Source organism: Haemaphysalis longicornis, unplaced genomic scaffold (assembly GCF_048455015.1).
Source record: "Haemaphysalis longicornis isolate Haplotype H1 unplaced genomic scaffold, Haemaphysalis longicornis Haplotype H1 scaffold_8, whole genome shotgun sequence".
Taxonomy (NCBI): Eukaryota; Metazoa; Arthropoda; class Arachnida; order Ixodida; family Ixodidae; genus Haemaphysalis; species Haemaphysalis longicornis.
Genome location: NW_027526445.1, coordinates 4,472,518 through 4,494,134, shown reverse-complemented (window position 1 = coordinate 4,494,134; position 21,617 = coordinate 4,472,518). Strand labels below are relative to the sequence as shown.

Below are 21,617 nucleotides of genomic sequence, written 5' to 3'. Positions count from 1 at the left end.
ATGCAAGTAACCAAACACTGTACGCTTTCACCGCTCGGCAGACGTCTTTCGAGGAACGATTGAGACCAACAGGACCGGGATATCACCTGTATTGAAGTTGTTAACTTTGAACACCCACTTCTAACATGAGTGTCAGCCTGTATGATGTTTGCCATGCATGGGGAAACATTTTTGGCCCAGGATTTTACCCGAGTTCGTTGGCCGCTAGCTGGCCGACATCAACATCACTTTAACCCCGATGTCATGGACGTGACCGTCTTATTTTCAGCTTAAAAATGGGTAATTTTTGCTGTTCGCTCCCGGTGTGCTGAAGGGTTTTTAGACAGTTATATCTTCTATTGCTCAGTCATTCCGGTGGAGTTTAGGAAAGTGGAGCCCTGAAGAGGCCGAAATTTTTATTCCATATAGCCTTTCGCTATGTTTACAACACCCGATTGCAAAATTTGTGGTGTTAGCCTGACACTTCTTAACTGCTTCATTGCGTGCGTGTCCCGCTAGTGAAATTCTCAGCTCATAGGTAGGTCATTGTTATTGTCTTCAAACTTGCCACATACACTCTCAAGGAGATTTAACATTGAATATGACCGCCGCCGTTAGAAGCTTGGGGTCCCTTCTCAAATATTTACTTGGCTGCAATGACAGCTCTCCCTCCCTCCCCCCCCCCCCAACACAATGCCTACAAGTCCTGTAGGCCTCATTAAGACGCACGGCCAAATACTTTTACAATATTCAAGCTTATTCCGCTAGAGCCATAGGTCTGCCATAAGGTTTGAAATGCGTGCTTTTCAAGCACACCAGAGTCTTGAGGTCTGTTATTCATTGCCCAATTTACCTACAAATTAACGGTTCATTGTAATCATGAACTTAAACAAATAATTTATCGTCATTTCCATCCATTGTTAAGCTGCTCTATTTCCGCCTATTTGTCCATGCATTTTTTGCGCGCCTTTAACTTGTGCCGATACCACAAATTTTACGCAGAGAGGAACTAACGTTTTCACATATATTCGTCTTACGTAGATTCACCCATTTGGTTTCCCTGGCATTAATCTCAAGGCTTATAAAACAAGGCGGAGGGCTGAAAAGTCACTACAGCCTTTGCACCTGCTGTGTCTGTCTCTAGGTTTACTGCGCTCATAAAAAGTCGGCTGCTATTTTCAGAGCATTGTGCTCACTTAAGCGTCTATTTAACAAATTTTTCCCACCCCACGCAGCTAGCGTTCAGATCGGAGGAATGAGTGAAAATGGGGAATCTGGTCCGGCCCGTAAAGTGGGCGACGTATGGGAAAGAGATGGAGAGGCGTTGTAGTAATACAATTTGGGATTGGAAATTGATATTTATAACTTCAAGCACTGCGGACAATCCGCTGCGATTCACGGAAGCGCTTCGAAACGGAGGCATTGTCCCTACAACTCCATCCCGTTTGTTGTTGTACCTTAGACAAGGTTACAGGGTTAGTTAACAAGGTGACCAATGCGATTATGTGGTCGCACCACCGGGATACCCCTTAGGTGTGGTTCGTTGCGTTCAACTTTGTTAACGATCGGCCTATAGCGCTTCGCAATAGAATCCGAAAGCACAGAAACTGAAATCGGGTGCAGACAGCGAGGGACCAGCGTAGCTCAAAACCTAACGCTGCATACACAGTTGACGCATGACATCACCATTGCAATAGGTGTGCATGCCAGCATGCTGCCGGTTTCTCTTCCCGCTCTTGTTTTTTGCTTTACGTCGTTTAGAGTACAAAATCCCCATACTGCTCGTGAACGGTGCATGGTACGCGATGAGCAGTGAATTGTGGAATGCCGCTAGTGATATCACAAGAAATGCTTACCTTTAGGTGGCGTCACAAGCGTCGTGTTTACAGCCCCTTCACAGCTTTCGAGGTGACAACCTTCCAGGCTGATAACATGATATCTCCAAGAGTATAAGCCCTCGATTACAACGCTGTGTCTACGAAAATGATGCATTCCTCCGTCAAATGTCCTTCGAGTTTGGAACTGCAGGCCTTTACCCTGAAATAAAGCAGGTGTTTTGTGCACCCATCTCCTGTTTAATCAGAGGTGTTGCCGTACGACCCATGATGGCGTTTTAAACAAATGTTTCATAACGTGTTAACTTTAAAAGTCTTCACATGACCTTAGAATTGCAATCGACGCAATGGCAATAGTACATATAGTTACAACGCAGATACCCCCCAAAACACTTTGCAATTGCCCCAACGGGAAATGCCATATTGATAACAAGTACCACGGTTAGGCTGGCAGTAAGAATGCCAAAGATCTCACAAAATGGCCATCTAGAATACTAACGCCTTCAAATAACAACAAAATTATTGCAATGCTCCACATTTTATCAACACTCGTGGCTCCCTGTGTCAGCCTGTGCGTTAAGAAATCTCTCCTTTAGTAAAAGTTTTGAGGAAACGCCTACGGCTTGAAGGACAACGAGGCCTGCAAGTAGTCTGTGCCTTTGTAAGCACGGAGCATCAGGTTCACATCGCAGATAAACGCGCCTAAGTTGCATCGTGGCAGAACTTTCAAATCGTGCTGTCAATGACATTACTGTGAAGACCGAAATGAATTGAGACAGTATATGTCATAACGGTTATTTTTCAATTTTCCGCCTCGTAACCGAGTTGTATCTTTTGTGCTGTAGCGTGCCCCGTGTCAGTCTTTTTTCTTGTGTTAGGACTGGTTCATACTCTTACGGTGATGATCATATGCTGATAACAGAGCATTCGTAGTTCGTGCATAAACGCGGACGCTTTATTGCCCCAGGTATCCACGTGTATTTCATTTATTCCTTTTAGAGAACAAGCTGAGCTGTATGTAAGTACGTACAGTCCTCGCCGAAGTAAACCGAGCAAAAGAGGGGTGGTAGAATTGCATCGCTGTCCCGCCAGGCTAGGATGAAATGAACCCGCCGGAAGCGTTCTGACGGTGCGCTTCCACTATCTCCGCTTTCTTATAATAAGTATTAATTTAGCTCTTGTGGTGTGCCGGACTAGAAAGCGCTATGGCACTGATAGGCTGTCGCTAAGAGGTTGCGTTTTGCACACAATAAATTGTAGCACTGCTGAAGTCCATTTCAAGGGCGGCATAGCACTACTTCCCGCTTTTGTAAGTTTTAACGGGCGTTTGGAAGCATTAATTTTACCGTTACCTTATTACCATTCACATAACCGGACCAGAGACGTGAATGGAAATCTTTACCCTTTCGTCAACTGTTAAAATGTCCTCGTTATTTATAATAACCTGGGATTCATTTGCAAAAAAAAACCATGCGGCGGCTTCTAAGGCCTGCTGTAGTAGAACACTGCGACTTTACTCCCCCACTACCCCACTCTTCTTTAAACGGAGCAAATTCTCTCGGCATTAGCGGTTTCTATTTTTATTTAGTCTAAAATACCTTAACTCAGTTACAGTAAGAAATCGCCAGGAAACACCACAAAAAACATTAAAGCGAGGTTCTCGTCCATATTAAAGGATATTTCCCCAGTGATACATCCTGTGAATGTCCGTTCCATGTTGTCGTGGGAAATTTTAGAATAGGCGTCAGATGCATTTTATCTCAAAGGTATGCGATAAAAAGTGGAGAGGCACGCATTACTAAGCCTCCCATGAACGCAATTCTGACAACTTTGAAATTTATCGCACGCAAATAAAACGCGCGCGCCCACCTTCTGCATAGCTAAACGGGGAGGGATTCTGTATTCGTTAATGGCTCAGAGTGGCATTGCCAGCATGCCACTTTATAACGTAGCTTTCGCTTCCTAAAATTGTTACGCCAAGTCTGACTTGCCAACAGAGCGACGATATAGCATATCAGTTTGGGGAGCGGCGACAGTGCGAACACACTCTCAGGACGTTGGCCCCTCATACCCGATGACTTACCTAGGCGGCGCAGCCATGCATTCCAGCCACCGCAACCGTGCTCCGTTTACCTCTGAGTGGACCGCTACCTACATACGTGCGTGTATGTATGTATGTATGTATGTATGTATGTATGTATGTATGTATGTATGTATGTATGTATGTATGTATGTATGTATGTGATTGATTGAGGGGTTTAACGCGCCGACGCAAGGCAGGTGATGAGGCGCGCCGTAGTGGAGGGCTCCGGATTAATTTTGACCACCTGGGGATCTTTATTGTGCGCCGAAATCTCGTACACGCGGGAGTTTTTGCTTTTCGCCTCCATCAGAAAAGCGGCCCCCGCGGCCGGGAATCGAACCCGCGACCTCGTGCTCAGCAGCGCAACGCCTTAGCCACTGAGCCACCGCGGCGGGTGTATGTATGTATGTATGTATGTATGTATGTATGTATGTATGTATGTATGTATGTATGTATGTATGTATGTTAGTGCGTGTCTATGTATGCATTTTTGTAAGCGGGTATTTATATAAACCCGGTGGTAAAATTAGCAAGCGCACTAGAGCTCGCAGCAAAATGCATCTCCCGGCCATGTCACCTTGCACTTCTGGCGTCGAGAAATCGATATGTGTGTGCCTGTCTTTCCACGCTCATTACCCTATTTCCTTCACTTCAAGCGGCCAATCGGGCCTCTCTGCCGCTTTCTTGTTTCCGCCTTCTCTCTTGGTGTATAAATCATTTTTCGATTCCAAACCAGGTCGTGGGATATCCCGGGAACATTCCCTAAAACGAATTCTTTTGGTAGCGGACTCACCGCAAGGGAACGCAGCGGGTGATTCATTTCACCACCCTTTATATGTCTCTCCGAACGTACGCTCACGCATCGTGTTAGACATGCTTCGGGACGTTCGCACACCGGCCGTGTTGTTCACACTCTGAAACTCACGTTACCAATTTGACTTGAGGGCTTCACGGAGCAAACGTCATACGGTCATCTTTAAAGCTAAAATCCATTAAAATGTTGGGCAAAAAACATGATTCCGTAATGAGTAATCGGCGTTCTACCGCATGACAGTTTAGAAACGTGAATATCACTCACCAAATCAGTGTAGACTGTGACCTGCGAAAGATATTAGGAGAAAAGAACACGCAATATATATCACAGACGTTATTGCATCAAAATTCATGTTCATAAAGCTCACGAAGAACAAGTTGCATTACCGCTGTCAAATAAAAGTAAACCTCCGGTCGTGTAATGCTGAACGTAAAACATTGAGAACCAGCATTGCGTTTTCTCCGGTTCTATTATATTTTGTATTTGTGTAAATTTTATTTTTGTGCAAATTTCGCCAAAGAATTCCCGGTTATGTGAGGTGCTTCTATAAGAAATTTACTAATTAAGGCCTTTTAAGTGTGCCAATAAGGGTCTTAAGAAAATTCATCTTGTGTTGGCCAATGGTCAAAATCTTTTTAGCGCACGGCAGAGAAGTGACGAAACATTTCGATGATAGGTAGGAGCAAATTCTATTCCTCTTTGGCATTGGATGATCATTACAAGCAATGACCCATGCACATACTAGCCGTAAGTTTTAAAGACGATAGTCTTTCTTGGGCTACTTAAAATCAGAAATTTTGGTCTGTCTGTATATCTGTCTGTCGGTCCGTCTGTCTGTCTGTGACTCGATTCAGCCACCCGGCCAAAGAAAATAATGTTTGCGCAATAGTCTTATATAGTCACAGCTAAATCTACCCGGCTTGGTCCGGTGTAATGTTCGTACTTGTCAACATTGTTGAAGACGAACAAGACATTACGCAAATATGAGACAACAAATCAATACAGAAGTGATATTTGCAGTGTTCCTTTATAAAAATTCAAATATGCTTGACTTTTGCGAAATTAAATACTTCATCAACTGCAGAAAAAGAATTCACTCCGCCGTCGCCTGCTGTCGCCCGCGCCACTATAGCTGCTGGCGCCATTTTAAGAAATCAACTGGCAACAGTTACGCAAGGTTCCACTATATAGTTTCCACGTTCTGCTTGCAACGTACGTGGAGTAGGGAAACGCTGTTCTATATATGTTGAAGTAGGGTGCCTCGATTAACGCGCGTCTTCGCCGTACGGCAGCGTTCGCATCGAGACACCCGGTTTGGAGCAGTGGAACGCGGGAAATCTAAAATGATTTAAGCAACCATTTGGCGTCTTTACCTTGGGAGGACGCGACGCAAGAGGAACAACTTGAGAGGTGAGCGGTAAAGCGAAGGGAGGCATTTACTTCGCAAAAGCCGATAAAGACTATCGTCTTTTGACGTCATTTGCAACGAAAGGAGCAGATACACGGCCGTTTTTTTATTCCATTTCTCTTGGAAATGGTACCTATTTATTATCACTCCAATCAAAATTGCATTTTTATACATTGACACGTAGTGACTTGACAGCTAAGTCACCTTTTCTTTGTGCAGATAGCGCCTCGTATTAAAAATAATCCTCTCAAGATAGGTATTCAAGTCACAAGACATGTGTAAGCTTCACGTCCAAATCGCATTCCGAATGGCGTGCGTGTTTGTTACCGCATGCTACTTGCACACAAGGCGAGAAGTTTTCCAATACCACCCGCTAAACGACGGCGTGGCGCATCAAAGCTGCACAAAGCCAGGTGGTGTCCTTTCCTCGACATCAAGAATGCATGCAGCCATTGCAACCTCCACACAAACAGATGTGACTGTGCGTTGTTTATGGCCAGAGTGACGACACGTATACGTATGTACTTAAGGTGGGAACTTGTGTTTCAGAAAATGCGAAATCTTTTCGAGCACTCAAAAAGATTGAAACAGATAAATTGACTAGATATGTTCGGTCATTCTAACATAAAATATATGTTTCCTGCTACATCCAAATTCTGAAACTAGATAGGTTGATGCTGCATTTTCAAACAAAAAAAAACGGGCTACATTGAAATCTCTATACAACAAATTTCAATGGACCGCTAAAAATAGTTCTTCATTTTGGATAATCCTTATGGTGGAAAAATAAAAAATGCGCGGTAAAAATTGTGAACGTAACAAAAGCCTCCACCTATCTTTACTGGGCACACGTGCACCAGCGCGTTGGCCTCTATCGCGGGTCTGGATGCACGTTTATTTGAAGAAATCGGTGATCTTTGCCAGACGTGTGCCACTCAACTACTGCAAAACGAACGATTCGAAGCTGTCCACGTTCTTGTGTACTGCCTCGGTGGCATTGGTGCACCTGCTAAGAAAAGTGCGAATTTTTGCTACGCACTGCAAAGCATCGGCGTTAGACACGGCTTATTCGCCTTGGCTTGCAGGCCCTGTCTCAGCGTCGTCGTAGTCGCTCTAGGCGTCCTCGTCGCTGGTTACCTCATCGCGACGAACGGTGTTGACGATGTCTTCAGTCTTCAGTTCAGCAGACGTGCATGCTTCATCGTCGCACTGCACGTAATCTTAATGGTGACTGCAGCGTTCACGACGAGCTTTTCTGCGACTTCATCCCATGCATCTCATTCTTCACTGTCTTTTCGCTGCCACTGGCTAGCATGGCGGCGAGACCTCCCAACAGCAGGTGATGGCGACACAGCTAACAACCATTTAGTGTGCTGATGATAATAGTTGTGCATGCCCAACATTAGTCGTCGTTCACACCAACACGAGTAATTTCGTGCACTCTGAATTCGTTATTTTGAAGGGTTGTTTTATAAGAGGATGATAAAATTGGATACGTTATTCTGGAATATTTTCTGTTGTGAAATTTGTAGTAGTGAAATATTTTTACATATAAAATAATGGTGATTTGGTAGGGGATTTTCAAAATGTTCGTTAATCTGAAAAATCGTTGCTCTGAGGTTCGCAGTTACAGAATTTGACTGTATAGTGTTCTGTGAAAGTCCTGCGACGACAATAGTTTGGAGCTGGCTATCGGATAATATCATCTTTTATGCGGACTTTGCGGCTATAATTGATGACGTAGGTAAATAGTAATGTCAAGCGCAAATACACAACATAACTATTACACGGCACGTAGCATCTCCTCCGCTAGATGCAATGTTACAATCACCATCAGTTTTGTAAAGAAAGTGGTCACAGGTTGTGGCCAGCCCAAGGCACGGGTGGTCGTATGTCTGGTTTCACCAGCTGGGTAAACATCGTGTATCTTTGCAATGCCCAAATACAGCATCAATAATACAATTCTCCAACTGCGTTCCTGAAGAAAAAAAACGTACAAAAACGGGAGAGTCCAGAAAAAATTACCAGAAGTGGCTTTTAAAAGCACATATAAAAGCCTGGTACTTCGAAAACAGAGACTCCTTTTGTCTATATGAACTAACCGAAAACTGTTCATACGGATCGAAGGCCAGAGCCAAACAGAACGTATAAGTGACCAGCAACATATCGTATTTAGCGTGTACCGTCGGTACCACAAAACGAGGTCATGAACAAAGGTCGCGTTGAGGTATGGAGTGAGCACGAGAGAACTTGGCTTGGATTTTGGAAACAGCTATGCCGCTACTGCCGCCGCCACCGCGTTTTCACCGCTGCTGGCCTGCATTCTGTGGCTAGCCCAGATGTCATAGAGAGCACACGCCAGGAACAAAATTGGGAACACAGGCCGGGGTCGCTTGGACAGCAGTGCGTTCAGTTTCTGTGGGCAATTACTTTCTCGATGTAGTGTAACGTGTTCAGTGATACGTATGTGTCCTGTCAGTGCCACTATATTTCCTTTGCGATGTTTGTTTCCTAATTTAGCTACTATGACCGGAGCCTTGACTAAAGCTATTTTAAGCGTACATATACGCTTGAAGCGGGAACGGGGTTGTTTACACCCTTGATACCTATTTCAGTATTTTTTATGCCAAATTATCCCGAAGTATTGACTCTATTACTTCTGACGCAATTTTCAAATTCAAACTCGAAACCGTTATCCGAATCTCAATAAGCGCACAATTGAAGAATTTTCTCACTAACTCAATAATTTACAAGTGTATATATTCATTGTCGTGTTCTTTATGCTTTCAGGAGTCGGACAAAATGAGTGGTGCGTCTCGGATATTTAGCCACTCACATTTCGGCCATTTTCGGCATACTTTACAACCTTTGTTACCCCAATTGTGAAATAATTCATTCGCATTAACTTTAGTTTCGTGGCCATGTTTCGGACACACAATGAAACCCCATTTGGAATCGTGGCACCCATTTCGAACATATTTACAGCAAGTTAGACATTTTAGGTTCAGTTCGCTGGTTACAGACAGGCACAGGTGATGGGCCGCTGCTTTGTATACATCGTGACAACAATATTTAGGGCCAACCAATGTTCTTCTTCTGCCAGAGTATGGCAGCGTCAATTCCAGGAGCGTTCTGGCAGCCCGGTTCAAGCAAAAACCTCATGCTCACACCCTCGCCAGTGCCTACCGCCTACCCCGGAAGACGTCAAATGGGCGTTCGTAGGCTGTGGGATCGGGCTTTGGCCTTGCCAGAAAAGTTCTCTAGAGCTGCGATGATCCGTTATGGGAAATGTTAGCGCAGCGCGAACTGCCGTGTCTTCTCGGTGACGGGGCATACCTTCAGCTTTGGTGGCGCGCACTCCGGAATTGTGTCTTCGGCGATGCCGAGCCATATCTCTGGCATCACTTCGCCTCAGGAAAAGTGGTCCCGTCATCTGTGAACGCACGACGGAGCACTCTACTCTCGCGTTATCTCGTATCCCGCAATCGTTGCGCAGCACTTGCACCCTCGATATGCCTATCTTCCCTGAAACTTCTGACATACTCTCCTACTCAGCTTTTCTGCTCACTCTATTTCAATACCTTTTTGTGCTCTCAGTTACAAGGAGGTCAACAGCGACGGACGACAAGAAACCACCGGACCGGGCGCATAAGAGGCTCTTAAAAGGGCTGTATTCGCATCAAAATACACGTTACCTTAAGCGTCCCCGCGCGTCTGCTTGTCGCTGATTGCTATTACCTGACCACGGCGTTGTGAAGAAAAACATTATTCCCAACAAACTTGTAAATAAAATGTGCCAAAAAGTGGTGGCGTACGCGCCAGGACAGTCTGATACGTCCTGATAATTCAACGGCACTTCTTGAAGAACATAATTCCGACGTCCTCGGTTGTACTTTCATGCCAACAAAATCCCGAAGCTGGGAAAAAAAACAGGCTGTCGCTTATTTTCTGCGGGGTACAGGCTAAATTAAAAACACAGTATACCGTACTTATGGGGGATTTCCATGCTAAAGTAGGCAAGAATCATACTGGAGACAAGGCAGTTGGGAGCTATGGTCAAGGCTAAAGAATTAGCAGGGAGGACCTACTAGTCGCATTCGCAGAACGGAATTACTGCCCCATCATGAATACCTTCTTCTGCAAACAGGAGATCCGGAAGTGGACGTGGAGGAGCCCGAATGGGGATCATAAAAATGAAATAGACTTCATATTATGCCATAACCCTGGCGTCGTGCAGGATGTGGAAGGGCTCGGTAGGGTAAGGTGTAGTAACCACCGTATGGTAAGATCACAAATTAGGCTAGATTTGAGGAAGAACCGGAACAAGCTAGTACGAAAGAAGCCGAATATTAAGGTAACAGTAAGACGTAAAGTAGACGAATTCAGGATCGTGCTTCAAAACCGATATTGAGCTCATACCGAAGAAGCAGAATTTACGACACGGGAAGCCAGCGACAACCTTACACGCATTATCCCGGAGTGTGCAGTAGAAGTCGGGGGCACAATCGCTAGACAGGATACTGGTAAACTTTCCCAGGAGCCGAAAGCTCTAATTAGGGAAGGGCAAACTATGACAATCTCCACCTCAGCTGACCTAATAGAAGTAGCGAAGCTTTCAAAATTAGTCAATAAGAGTAAGACAGCTGACATACGGAAGTATAATATTGAGAGGGTCGAATACGCTGCAAAGGACGGAGGTCGCCAGAAAGCAGTGAAGAGGCGTCTTGGCGTGGGAAAAATCAGATGTATGCACTTAAACACAAGCAAGGCAATGCCATCTCAAATAAGGATAAAATAGTCACAGTAGCCGAGCAGTACTATAGGGATCTGTACAGTAGCCGGGACATCCAAGATAATGCCAAACGAGAAAATAGTTCAGAGGAGATAGACATCGCCCCAGCAATGACAGAAGAAGTAAGGAAGGCTTTGAGAGAAATGAAAGGAGGCAGAGCACATGGTGAGAATCAGATAACCGGATACCTCTTGCAGAATGGCGGAGAAATTGTACCTGAAAAACTGGCAATCCTTTACGCAATGTCTAATGACCGCAAGTGTACCGGAATCTCGGAAGAACGCGAACATCATATTTACTTCGACCAAGTTCTAATCCCGGATCCCAACCATGAGGCAGAGATACTTTGAAGGATAAGAATGGGGTGGAATGCATATGGCAGATATTCTAAGATAATGAATGGCAGCCCATCATTGTCCCTGAAGAAGAAAGTGTATGACAGCTGCATCTTACCGGTACTCACCTACGGGGCAGAAAGTGGGGGGCTCACTAAGAGGGTTCAATTTAAATTGAGAACGGCTCAGCGGGAAGTGGAATGGAAGATGATACGTGTAACATTAAGGGACAAGGAGAGAGGGGAGTGGGTCAGGGAACAAACACGTCTTAAGGACATATTAGTAGAAATTAAGAAGAAGCAATTGACGTGAACTGGGCATTTAATGCTAAGGCAAGGTAACCGTTGTTCATTGAGGGTAACAGAATGGATCCCTAGAGAAGGCAAGCGTAGTAGAGGGAGGCAGAAAGTTAGATGGGTAGATGAGATCAAAAAGTTCCAAGGGATAAATTGGTCGCAGTTAGCGGAGGAACGGGGTAGTTAAAGATTAATGGGAGAGGCCTTTGCCCTGCAGTGGGAGTAGATAGGCTGGTGATGATGATGATTATGATGATGACAAACCTGCGACATCACTTGCTACTTGGCTCAGCAAAGCACCCCAACTTGAGTAAGCTACGACGATATCGTTGCCACGCTAAAGATGGGCTATTAGCTGAGGCCTTCAAAACTGTACTGCAGGGATCCCTATCAATGAAAAAGTGCCAGCTGAGGCGTGAGATAAAACGTAGCGGATCCGAAGAGCTCGATATCACATGCAACATCGGATCACTGCCTCCTCACTCAATTATCTAAACCTCCAGTTGCAACGGCATTTGTTAATGCCACCACGGTTACAATAAATGTGATTCTACGTATCAATCTGTCCTCGACTACAGAACTATTTCCAGCTACGCCTGTGGACTGAGACAACTCATGTTAGAAGGTACCATGCAGCGAGAGACTTCTCAAACTTCATCCATAGCAAAAGCTGATCGACGTTCACTAAGATAAACCTTAACAAACCACAACAATTGTGAGTTTTGTTGCAGTTCGCAGAGGTGCCTCCAACTGTAAATTTTGATCGTCACCCGTCTCATTTCAATAAATATTTCATTGTCCACGTCTCCAACCACAAAGAAAACAACGAAAATGCAGTGTGGTCTCTTCTGGCAGGTTTGAATTTTTTGGTCATGCTTTCAAAAGTTCCCACTCAATTGTGCCTTTGTTCGAATATACCGTGCATGTTTGTGGGGGTGATGCACATTGCTTCTTAGTGTATTTTCATAGGTTGTTTTCGCCCACATAATTTTTAGATATCTGGAAGGTGAATCTGGCTGATACTGTTTTGTTTATTTTGCCAGGTCACCTACAATTTCATCGAGGCCACCTGTGGTGAGCAGCAAACGGCTTAGCTACTGAGCAGCTCTTGCGGTCAGTCTTGTCAAGAATTGACAATTTGCAGGCGATTGATTGATTGTGGGGTTTAACGCGCAATTTGCCTGTCACCTACAATTTCGATCCCCTTCTGAAGTGGGTATCGGCACTCCCAAAAGCACCTTGCCAACCTCTTTTTTCGAGAGAAAACGCAACCAAAAAATGGCTACCCAATACTAAGATAAAGCTGCCAAGTAAGTGAAGTTTTTCACCATACACATGTGAAGTTTTTCACCATACACAGTCAAGTAAGGGCACAATTTTTGTCAGCCTCTGTCCCATAAGCTATATGACGCACCTTATGGCGGATCAAGCAGGGAAAGCAGGACCCATGCGTCTGGTTCTCGTGGTGGTCACGGAACGCTCTAGCTCGAGCACGTGAGCGTGGCCGATCTTCTTTCATTGATCGTGCCAACGCACCCTACCTTCTCTCATGTCACCCGTCCAATCCACATTTATTTTATACACGTCTATTAGGATCATGGTGTCGAACCCGACGTATCGAACCAGAACCGAACCGAACCGAAAACCGGAACTGAGCCGGTATTTTTGCCGGAGCTGAACCCGAACCCAAACTGTTATTTTTTGAGGAGGCTGAACCCGAACCGGAAATGAACCGAAGAAAGAAATTGCGGTAATCGGTTCATGCCGAAACTGTTCGGCCCTTCAGGACTTTTCTTTCTTTCAGGTACTATCAACTTCGTACCAGCTCGCGCACTTTCCTCTCCAGACAATTGAACAATATCACGCTCTATGTGGCAACCTGGGAAATGAATGAGCCCCGATGTAGTGATGGTCTGTTACTGCTGGAAGCGTGAGCGTAGTGCAAGCTGACGAAACGAAATGTCATTTTGGGCAGCTTGCAGACGATGTAAAACGACTTTGCCCTTCCCTAGCTGCGACTGTATTGGAGCAGCAATCAGGCTGCCAAAATGCTCCCCTGCGCAACAGCGAAAGCCCACACCCGATGTGAGCAGACTTTTTGTATTTTATAATTTGTTTAAAAGGTCCGACACCTGCAAATTGTACTTTTCTGATGGAGGCGACAGGCAAAAACGCCCGTGTGTACGACATTTCGGCGCACGTTAGAGATCCCCAGGTGGTCAAAATTATGCCGGAGCCCTCCACTACGGCGCGCCTCATCGCCTGCGTTGCGGCGGCGCGTTAAACCCCACAATCAATCAATCGCCTGCAAATTGTCAATTCTTGACAAGTTTGACCGAAGAGCTGCTCAGTAGCTAAGCCGTTTGCTGCTCACCACAAGTGGCCTCGATCTCCCTTGCCAACAAGCATTTTTCTGAGGTGGACGGAAATACAGAATATCCGTGTATCGAGATTTTTACCCATGTTTAATATCACCAGTTTTTTTTAAAACAAGTCTGTGGGCCTGCAACATAAGCTGTGCCTCGGAGCAGAGATATAGCACGGGGCATGAAATACGTCAGTTTTTTTAATGTGTTTACAGGGAAAACAACAAAAAAGAGGCGAATCACGTTGCTTAAAAATATTACGGAAATAGTAATTAAAACCGAATAAGTAAAAAAGCACCAAAATCTGGATATTGCTCTATACATTTCTTTGCCCTGCCTTTCACAACCAAACCAGTCAACTATGCAGGGAGTTAGTTCCGCGGTGTTTTTGAGGAGAGTACAGTGGACAAGTTCCGTTTTTTTGCAGATACAAGTAACAACAGATTTGTCAGGGAAAACTGTTATGGTGCGCACTTAAACCCTTGGCACGAAACTGCTGTCCTCGACCTTGTCTTGGAGGAAGAAACAGTAATAAAGCCGATGACACGTGCAGAAAGGCACGCCAGTACCTCACACTGTCCCATTAGCTCAGCGATCACCTTTTCTGCTTGTTCTGCAGTTTTGCCTCTTTCAGATCTGGTTTTTTTCCGAAGGTGCTCTTGTCCTGACTGCCCAACTCGCTACATTACTTCTACTGCTACTCGTTCCAGAAGGGAGCACTAATGTGGACGAATTAAAGAGCGTCTACCCAATAAAGTTCCTTCTCGTGCTCGGCGCGTCAACTTTCCCTTTTATTTTGTTACAGCTAATCTCTAATAAGATTCCGCAATGTAGCAAACGGAATGATGGCCGGGGGTGAGGCAGTACGATGGCATACCTATTGTAATGCACACATCCGTTATAGCTATCACAGAAAGAATCGCAGTGGTCAGAGCAGTAATGCAGTGACTGAGCGTTAACTAATGCTTACTTTTAGCAAAAGTTTGGCTAACACATTCGATAAAGTGAGAGCTAATAAATTATTCAAGGTGACCAAATATTCGAATTGATTGGTGGTATTTATATGCCTGTTGTAGAATTTTCTGTTTTGTTACAAAAATAAAAATGTGCGCCATTGGTATTAAGCGCTGATATTTGAACGCGCCAGTACGCAGGCATAAATTTATAGCTTGAAGGTTCGCATGATGGGCGATTCCTATAACGATTATGGCGATTTACGCTAAAAGAGAAAGGGCAGAAAATTTATCCCGCCATCATTACCGCTGGCTGTTGCTTGATTAATAGTCGCAAGGACAACACAAAGTCAGGGCGAGAAAGCAGGTTTTAAATCGTCACCACTTCATCTGTGTTTCTAATATCTCGGAATTGTTTAAAGTTTGCTTTGCAATTGTGCTCCTGCCCTTGGGGAACAGCAACATTCGGATTTTTGTTTGTATTTTGATTTGACTGTCGTTTTAAACTACTAAATGCTTTGTCTAATTTCAGTGATAGTTCAACTCACCGAACCGGTTCGTGAACCGGTTCGGTACGTGATTTTGTTCAACCGTAACTGAACCGGAGAGAAATCATTTCTCCTGAACCAGAACCGTCACCGAACTCGTATTTTTTTTGGCTCGACACACTGATTAGGATACACCGTGGTGTGGTGTTTATACGCTCACGTGTTCTTCATGGCCACAACCAGCTACAGGGCGAAGTTATATACCAATTCTTACGCTATCCTACCAATAAAGTACACCGGCGACCATTGCTGCTAATAGAGATCAACTATAGCCTTATTGGCCAACGTGACCCGTTACCTCAGCGCCATCATGCCGTCTTTGCTACAATGCCCGTGATTCAGTATGGTAACTTCTGCGCTCCAATATTCCTCCATGATGGCATGTGCCAGTTCCCGCCGTGACAGCCATAGGGCAATTTTGCGAGACGCAATTCGGGCAAAACTATAGATTTCGTGGTTTAATAAAACACACTCACAAATTACTCTTGGTTACGTACCTTGTAAAACGAGTGCTCATTCGCCGTTCGCCACGAAACAACTGCACGATGGGGGCCGATAGGGGATGCAGATACTTCGTAGGTATCTATATTTTCGGGAAAAGAAATCAACATTACGTAAAAATACACCCATTGGCTGCCGAAACACCATTACTATGCACAAACAGTTGAACTGTCAATAAGTAATGGCTTTTTGTTCTTAAGCATAAGCTAGCTTTGTGTTGAAGTTGGGATAAATCGGATCATGATACACTCATCTCAACAGACCGCATTTGTAGGTATTAGAAAGCGCGTTCTGGCGCCCAACATTGTCCAGTAAAGCAACGTCTTACGCCTCCAGCGTCGTATATATAGGCGCATCTACTTCTACATCAATGCAAATAGGTTGAAACGAAAGAGCGCAAGCTGTGTCTGCGACAACAAAAACAAACAATGTTACTGTTTAGGAAGGCCGAAAGGCACTTATATTTTATATGACCGTTTATTGTCCCAAAACTGCTGGAATAATTATGATGGCTTAGTTAAACAAGCGCATTGCTACGCTACATGTTCAATGGTCGCTGTTGCTTGCCCATTCGTTGCATATAGTTAAACTGGCATGGAAGAGGATACTTGAAAGTTTGACATAGTGATAAAAAACCCTTATTTATATTTGACTTGTGCAAATAATTCACGAAACAACAAAAGCACGCAAATAAGAAACGCAAAAGGAAATACGATTGTGAAGAAAATACCATGTTCGCACAAGGTGACGGTTAGTAATAGCAATGATATTATCGGAATATTAAAATTATTTTTTTAAATATTTTTTTTAAATTAAACATTTTTAGCTTCAGCGTCAGCTACATTCAAATTCCCTTTGCTTCGATTTTTTTTTCAAGGTGTGCAATACTCGCCCATTGAACTGCGTTAGTTTTTGGCCTCTCTTGGCATAAATTGTGCTCATCTTCATAGCCGTTCTTCATAGCCGTTCATCTTCATAGCATGTTAAAGAGTTTATTTTGCAGTTTTGTTTCGTACATATTAGTTTTAGAAATGTGTGACTTAGCGTGTGCTTATTTTCAGTTTGTTGTACGCTTGTTTGTTGTAGGTTCATTAAAAATATGTGTTTTTAGGGCTCTACGGCTTCTTTCTTCTTTCTTTTTTCTTTTTTTTATATGAAGGTGTGCAAGACTCGCCCATTGAACTGCGTTAGTTTTCGTCCTCTCTTGCAATATATTGTTTAGAGATTTTGTTTAAATGCGCTGTTTCGTCTATTACTTTTTTGTGCACTTTCTAAATTCTTGTTTCACTTAAAATTTTGACTTGACATATCCCGCACAAAATAGTGTATTTTGTACAGTTTTTCTTTTTTCATTTTTCTTCATTCCTTCGCTTTTTTCCTTTTTTTTCTCATTCTTTTCTGTTAATTGAGTTTGCCTAGTAATGTTGCGACATGACTTCTGGGTTTGTATTGCTCTGTTGTTACTTTACCTCTCTGAGACTTATGACTATTTAAAGTGTCTTTAGTAGCTTTCACTGTGTTTTTCCTATGTAATTATATATCGATGGTCCCGGTGTAGTATCAACTAAGGGGCCCTCGTCTGTATACATCTTCACATGTAACCTCCCTCTTTTACAAGAGTCAATAAAATCCGTCTTCTTAAAAAATACGTCTAAACACCGCCAAATGCACTTTCTCATAATTGAAGGGGAGTCTTCGAGAGGGGTTTACGAGCCCAACAAATTTTAGATGGCAAAGCGCACTTTATAGGTCATTGGCAAGTTGAATATTAGGGCGCGACGACATGCACAAGAAAAACGATTTATAAGCTGAGTAAAGGAAAAAAGAACTCGAACTGCACACTAAAGCGTAACTTCAGGGTAACTATAGTGTTCAGATAGCGCTCATTCGTAACTAGGCATTTAAACGCTGTAAAGGCACTATAAGAACACCACAAAGGCCTTATACCCACTAATCAGTGCTCATATGCAAGGCTGGTTTGTAGGAATGCAAGAAACCAAACAGACATTCGCCTAAAATCTCGTCTGTACTCATCATCACAAACGCTAGATTGATATGCCTTTCTTATACTTTAAATTGCCAACCATAAGGCCTGCATCGTCATGTGGGTTTTTTGACCTCCATTTTTAATTTTGGCATGGGTCACAGGCCGCCAACACTTTTTGATACAGGTTGGTGCAACAGATTTTGAATGCTTCAAATAATCCATTACGAGGAAATCTGTAAAACGGGCCCTTATTGTGCAGTCATGGTTGCTGTAACACATGCGTGCCTTAAAAACACTGTTGGACCTTTCCAGTATTTATTGGAATGTATAGAATTTAAGACACAAAAATGGGCGTATACCTGACTCCTACTGTAAACCCAAAGGGCACGCGGTTACAAGTTTGTACCTGGTCTCAGCCTCACTAATCTCACGCTTGACAAACAACGTCTTGTAGAAGCCATTGTCAAGGCTAATCCATCTGCCTGAATACAGCTGTTGAGAGAGTACGTTGTAAATAATTCTGGTCACGCGGCATCACGTAGACGTAACAAAATGGGCGTATACAATATTTTGGGTTGCCAGAAATCGTACTGAAGGCCCAGCTAGCAGGCAGGATGGCTAGATGAAGCGGCTTGCTCAAAGGACTTGACTACAAAATCAAGGGGGGTCGGGTGAGCGGGAGGAGCCATATACTTCTTTCTTTATCGTATGGAATTGTTTCACTTTCTCCAAACACCTAAACAGGTACCCCAAAACGATTCTCATAAACTGAACATTTTTAAAAGTGCCTCTGTATTATCACTCTTCCTAAAATGAAGAACACATCGCCTATGTTTTAAGGCGGCCGACAAGCCTGGCGAAACAAGTGTAACGGTTGCTGCTGAAGACAGGTTAAGGGTCTTAAATACGTGCGATGTCATTCCGGACGTTAGAAGAGAAACTTATAGTGCATTTTAACCGACTTGTGTTTATAAGTCGCGTTCGAGAGTGGTTTGCCTTTGAAAACTCTTGACACGGAGACCTGTGCAATATTCTAAAGTCGAACAAGACGACTGCCTCCTCCACCCCTTTGAAGCCCTTCAAATATAGGCACAGGTCCTTCTGATTCGATGAGAAGAAGCTCAAAACACGGTTTGTAAATTGCATAAAACCTACGTTTTTAAAAAAACATCAGAAAAAAATCAACATCAATTGTGATTTTATGTCCACTTGCCTCACACTCTGTGAAGGTTCAAAGAAAGCACACGGCCACTTGTTTAGTCCACATTTGGAGGGATGACAATTACAGATATGCGTATCTTCTCCAAATTTCCGCTACAAATAATAATAAGGCAGCACATATTTCACGTAGTCTTCCTGTGCATTGTCGAAACCTTTCTACTATTAAGCCAGATGTCTGATCGAACGCTCTTGGTCCTAATCAAACGCTCTTGGAAATAATGTCCGCAACGGCTGTCGGTCCTTCCGCTGCGCCGCGTATGCGAACGCCTCACTTCGATAAAGAAGCTGTTCTCGAGAACGCCGATTCTGCCACACACCAGGTAATTGAAGCTTATTTGGCAAGCAGTATGCAGGCTTAACTGCATATGTGTGAGGTCCCTTGGGTCGCCCTATCAGCGAAAGAGCTGAATTGTTTATGCACCAACCGGCAAAGCGTGAAAATTGCGCCTCGCATTTTGGCCACCCTTTCACTTATGCATATGCCTAGGGAATTTTTTCGAATAAGCTTTTGGCTGAGCTATCACTCGTGTGTCATCTTCCGCGTTGTTTCTGCTTGCGCAGTTTCTTTTGCATACTTGTCCCTTCCTGTTATCCCATTTAACTACTTTCAGTTTTATTTCGCGCCGATTTTAGATGGCGAGCTTTCCTATGAACCACTTACCCAAAGGCACTGAGACCGATAACGCGATTTTGGGGCTGGTCAGGGGGGCGCCGTAGTCAGATTGACCTCGCGCGCTGACATAAAGCATGTATTCCCAGCCTCCTGGCAGGGGCACCGATACGTTGATAGCCTTCTCGATGGTGGAGCTGTTGATGTTCGCCAAAACCACGGTCATGTCTCCATGCGGGCCTCTGCCCCGGCCTGTGGCTTTCCATTCAATGTGGTAATTGAGCGGGGCGCTGTTCCACACCGACGGCTCTACGATTTGGAGAACCACATTTCTTTGCTTTGTTGACACCACAGACACTGATTGCGGGGGCTCGGGCTCTGCGGAAAAGGAGGCGACATGGTCATTACTCAGGTTTCAAGCAAAAGTAAAGCCTCTTCGTCGGCTCTTTCCCTGCTATGAGCGTTTTAAAAACGATTGTCATCCTTCGGCTACTTTAACGAAAAATGCTAGTCTTTCTGAATTGTCTGTTGACTGTTCCTGGATTCTGCCTCAGACTGCAGTTTAGTAATTTCTGAACCGGCTAAACATCGCCAAATTCCTTAATTTGGTAGCAGAATGCACACTTGTAAGCATTGTTCAGCAACCGCAAAATTTTTGGTATATTTTAAAAAACAATTATAAATAGAGAAACAATACACACACTGTCTCCTTTACTGTAATGGACGTGGCTTGATATTTCCTATAGCTAAGCATAACACCTTTGACAAATATGTTATCCACAAAAAACAAAAAACAGCCTCCGCGCAAGCCCCGAGGTTGTTGCTGGGGTGGCAAGTTAACTGGTAACCAAATGGGGCAGCTGATGGCTTGCCACCAGCGCGAAGATGTAAAATATGAATTGAAAACAGCTTAAAACAGCAAACCAATGTAGCCTTTATCTGAGGAGAAACGATACGCGAGGGACGCAGCATGAGGGGTGGGAAAGGAAGGGGTCAAAGTCAGCTGCATGGGTGGGGCTTCTGCAATCAATATTTTTGCCACAAGTGTGGCGCTCGGGGAGCAAATACGGCATTTTTTGCCTAACGAACTAACAATACAGGTGCCTTGGTTCCACATGACGTTTTCCTTAGATGACTGCGAAGGTACTGTGTTTTTAACTTTACGTATGACACAGCTTTGAAAGGTCGATTAAATGAAAGTTTGCTGCTGGAAGGTTCCCTGCAGGACCAAAGTTATTAAATATTTATACGTCCCAAGTTCACAGTAAACTTGTCACCTATAAGCACGCAGGTGTAATAATTAACTGAGCGCAGGCTGTATTCAAGGATGAATATTCAGAAGTTCTCATGCAAACCATCAAATTGATGCGCTCTGCTAAACTTACTGTGTGATCGTGAATAGTAAGCCATGCCATGCATATTGTACTTTCAACTCGGTCGGAATGTATAATTTTGCGGGCAGGAGAAATCATTGGTTACCGACTGACAATTAGTGATTAAGCGAATTGCACTAGCAGTTTATTCGGGCCGCAGCATTTTGAAACCCGGATGTACTTGCACGTACTTCTGCTGGGAAAATTGTTTCGATTGTTGCCTGCAGTCCCTTCGCCTGTGGCTTCAAATGCATATCATTAAAGAATGATCACCAGCCTCAAGTTGTTGAAACAAGTCGGAGTTAGGAACTTCATCTTCAAAACTGGAGCCGATACCATAGACAATTCTTCCTACAGGAGTGTGAAAAGTAGTATTGCACTTTTAACATGGATCGTCACGCCTTTAACTAGCGTAGCACTCAACATGACCGTTTCTTTAGGTAACACATCCAAAACGCGCTATCTGCTTTGACATAATCCTTAGACGCAAACAGTCCTCGAAAGTGAGGAGACCGT

General features: G+C 44.0%; 1 protein-coding gene across 6 annotated transcripts in view; it reads right to left on the bottom strand.

Moving 5' to 3' along the window:
- Positions 1-21,617, bottom strand: part of LOC144148807 (uncharacterized) — a 62,300-nt gene that overhangs the window by 20,088 nt on the left and 20,595 nt on the right. For all 6 annotated transcript variants that reach the window (XM_077680318.1, XM_077680321.1, XM_077680319.1 and 3 more), the window contains 4 exons: positions 19,780-20,106; positions 15,907-15,992; positions 4,976-4,996; positions 1,836-2,016 (listed from right to left, as the gene is read on the bottom strand). In XM_077680318.1, coding sequence (XP_077536444.1) covers positions 1,836-2,016; positions 4,976-4,996; positions 15,907-15,992; positions 19,780-20,106 — 615 coding nt within the window. The remainder of the gene's footprint in view (positions 1-1,835; positions 2,017-4,975; positions 4,997-15,906; positions 15,993-19,779; positions 20,107-21,617) is intronic.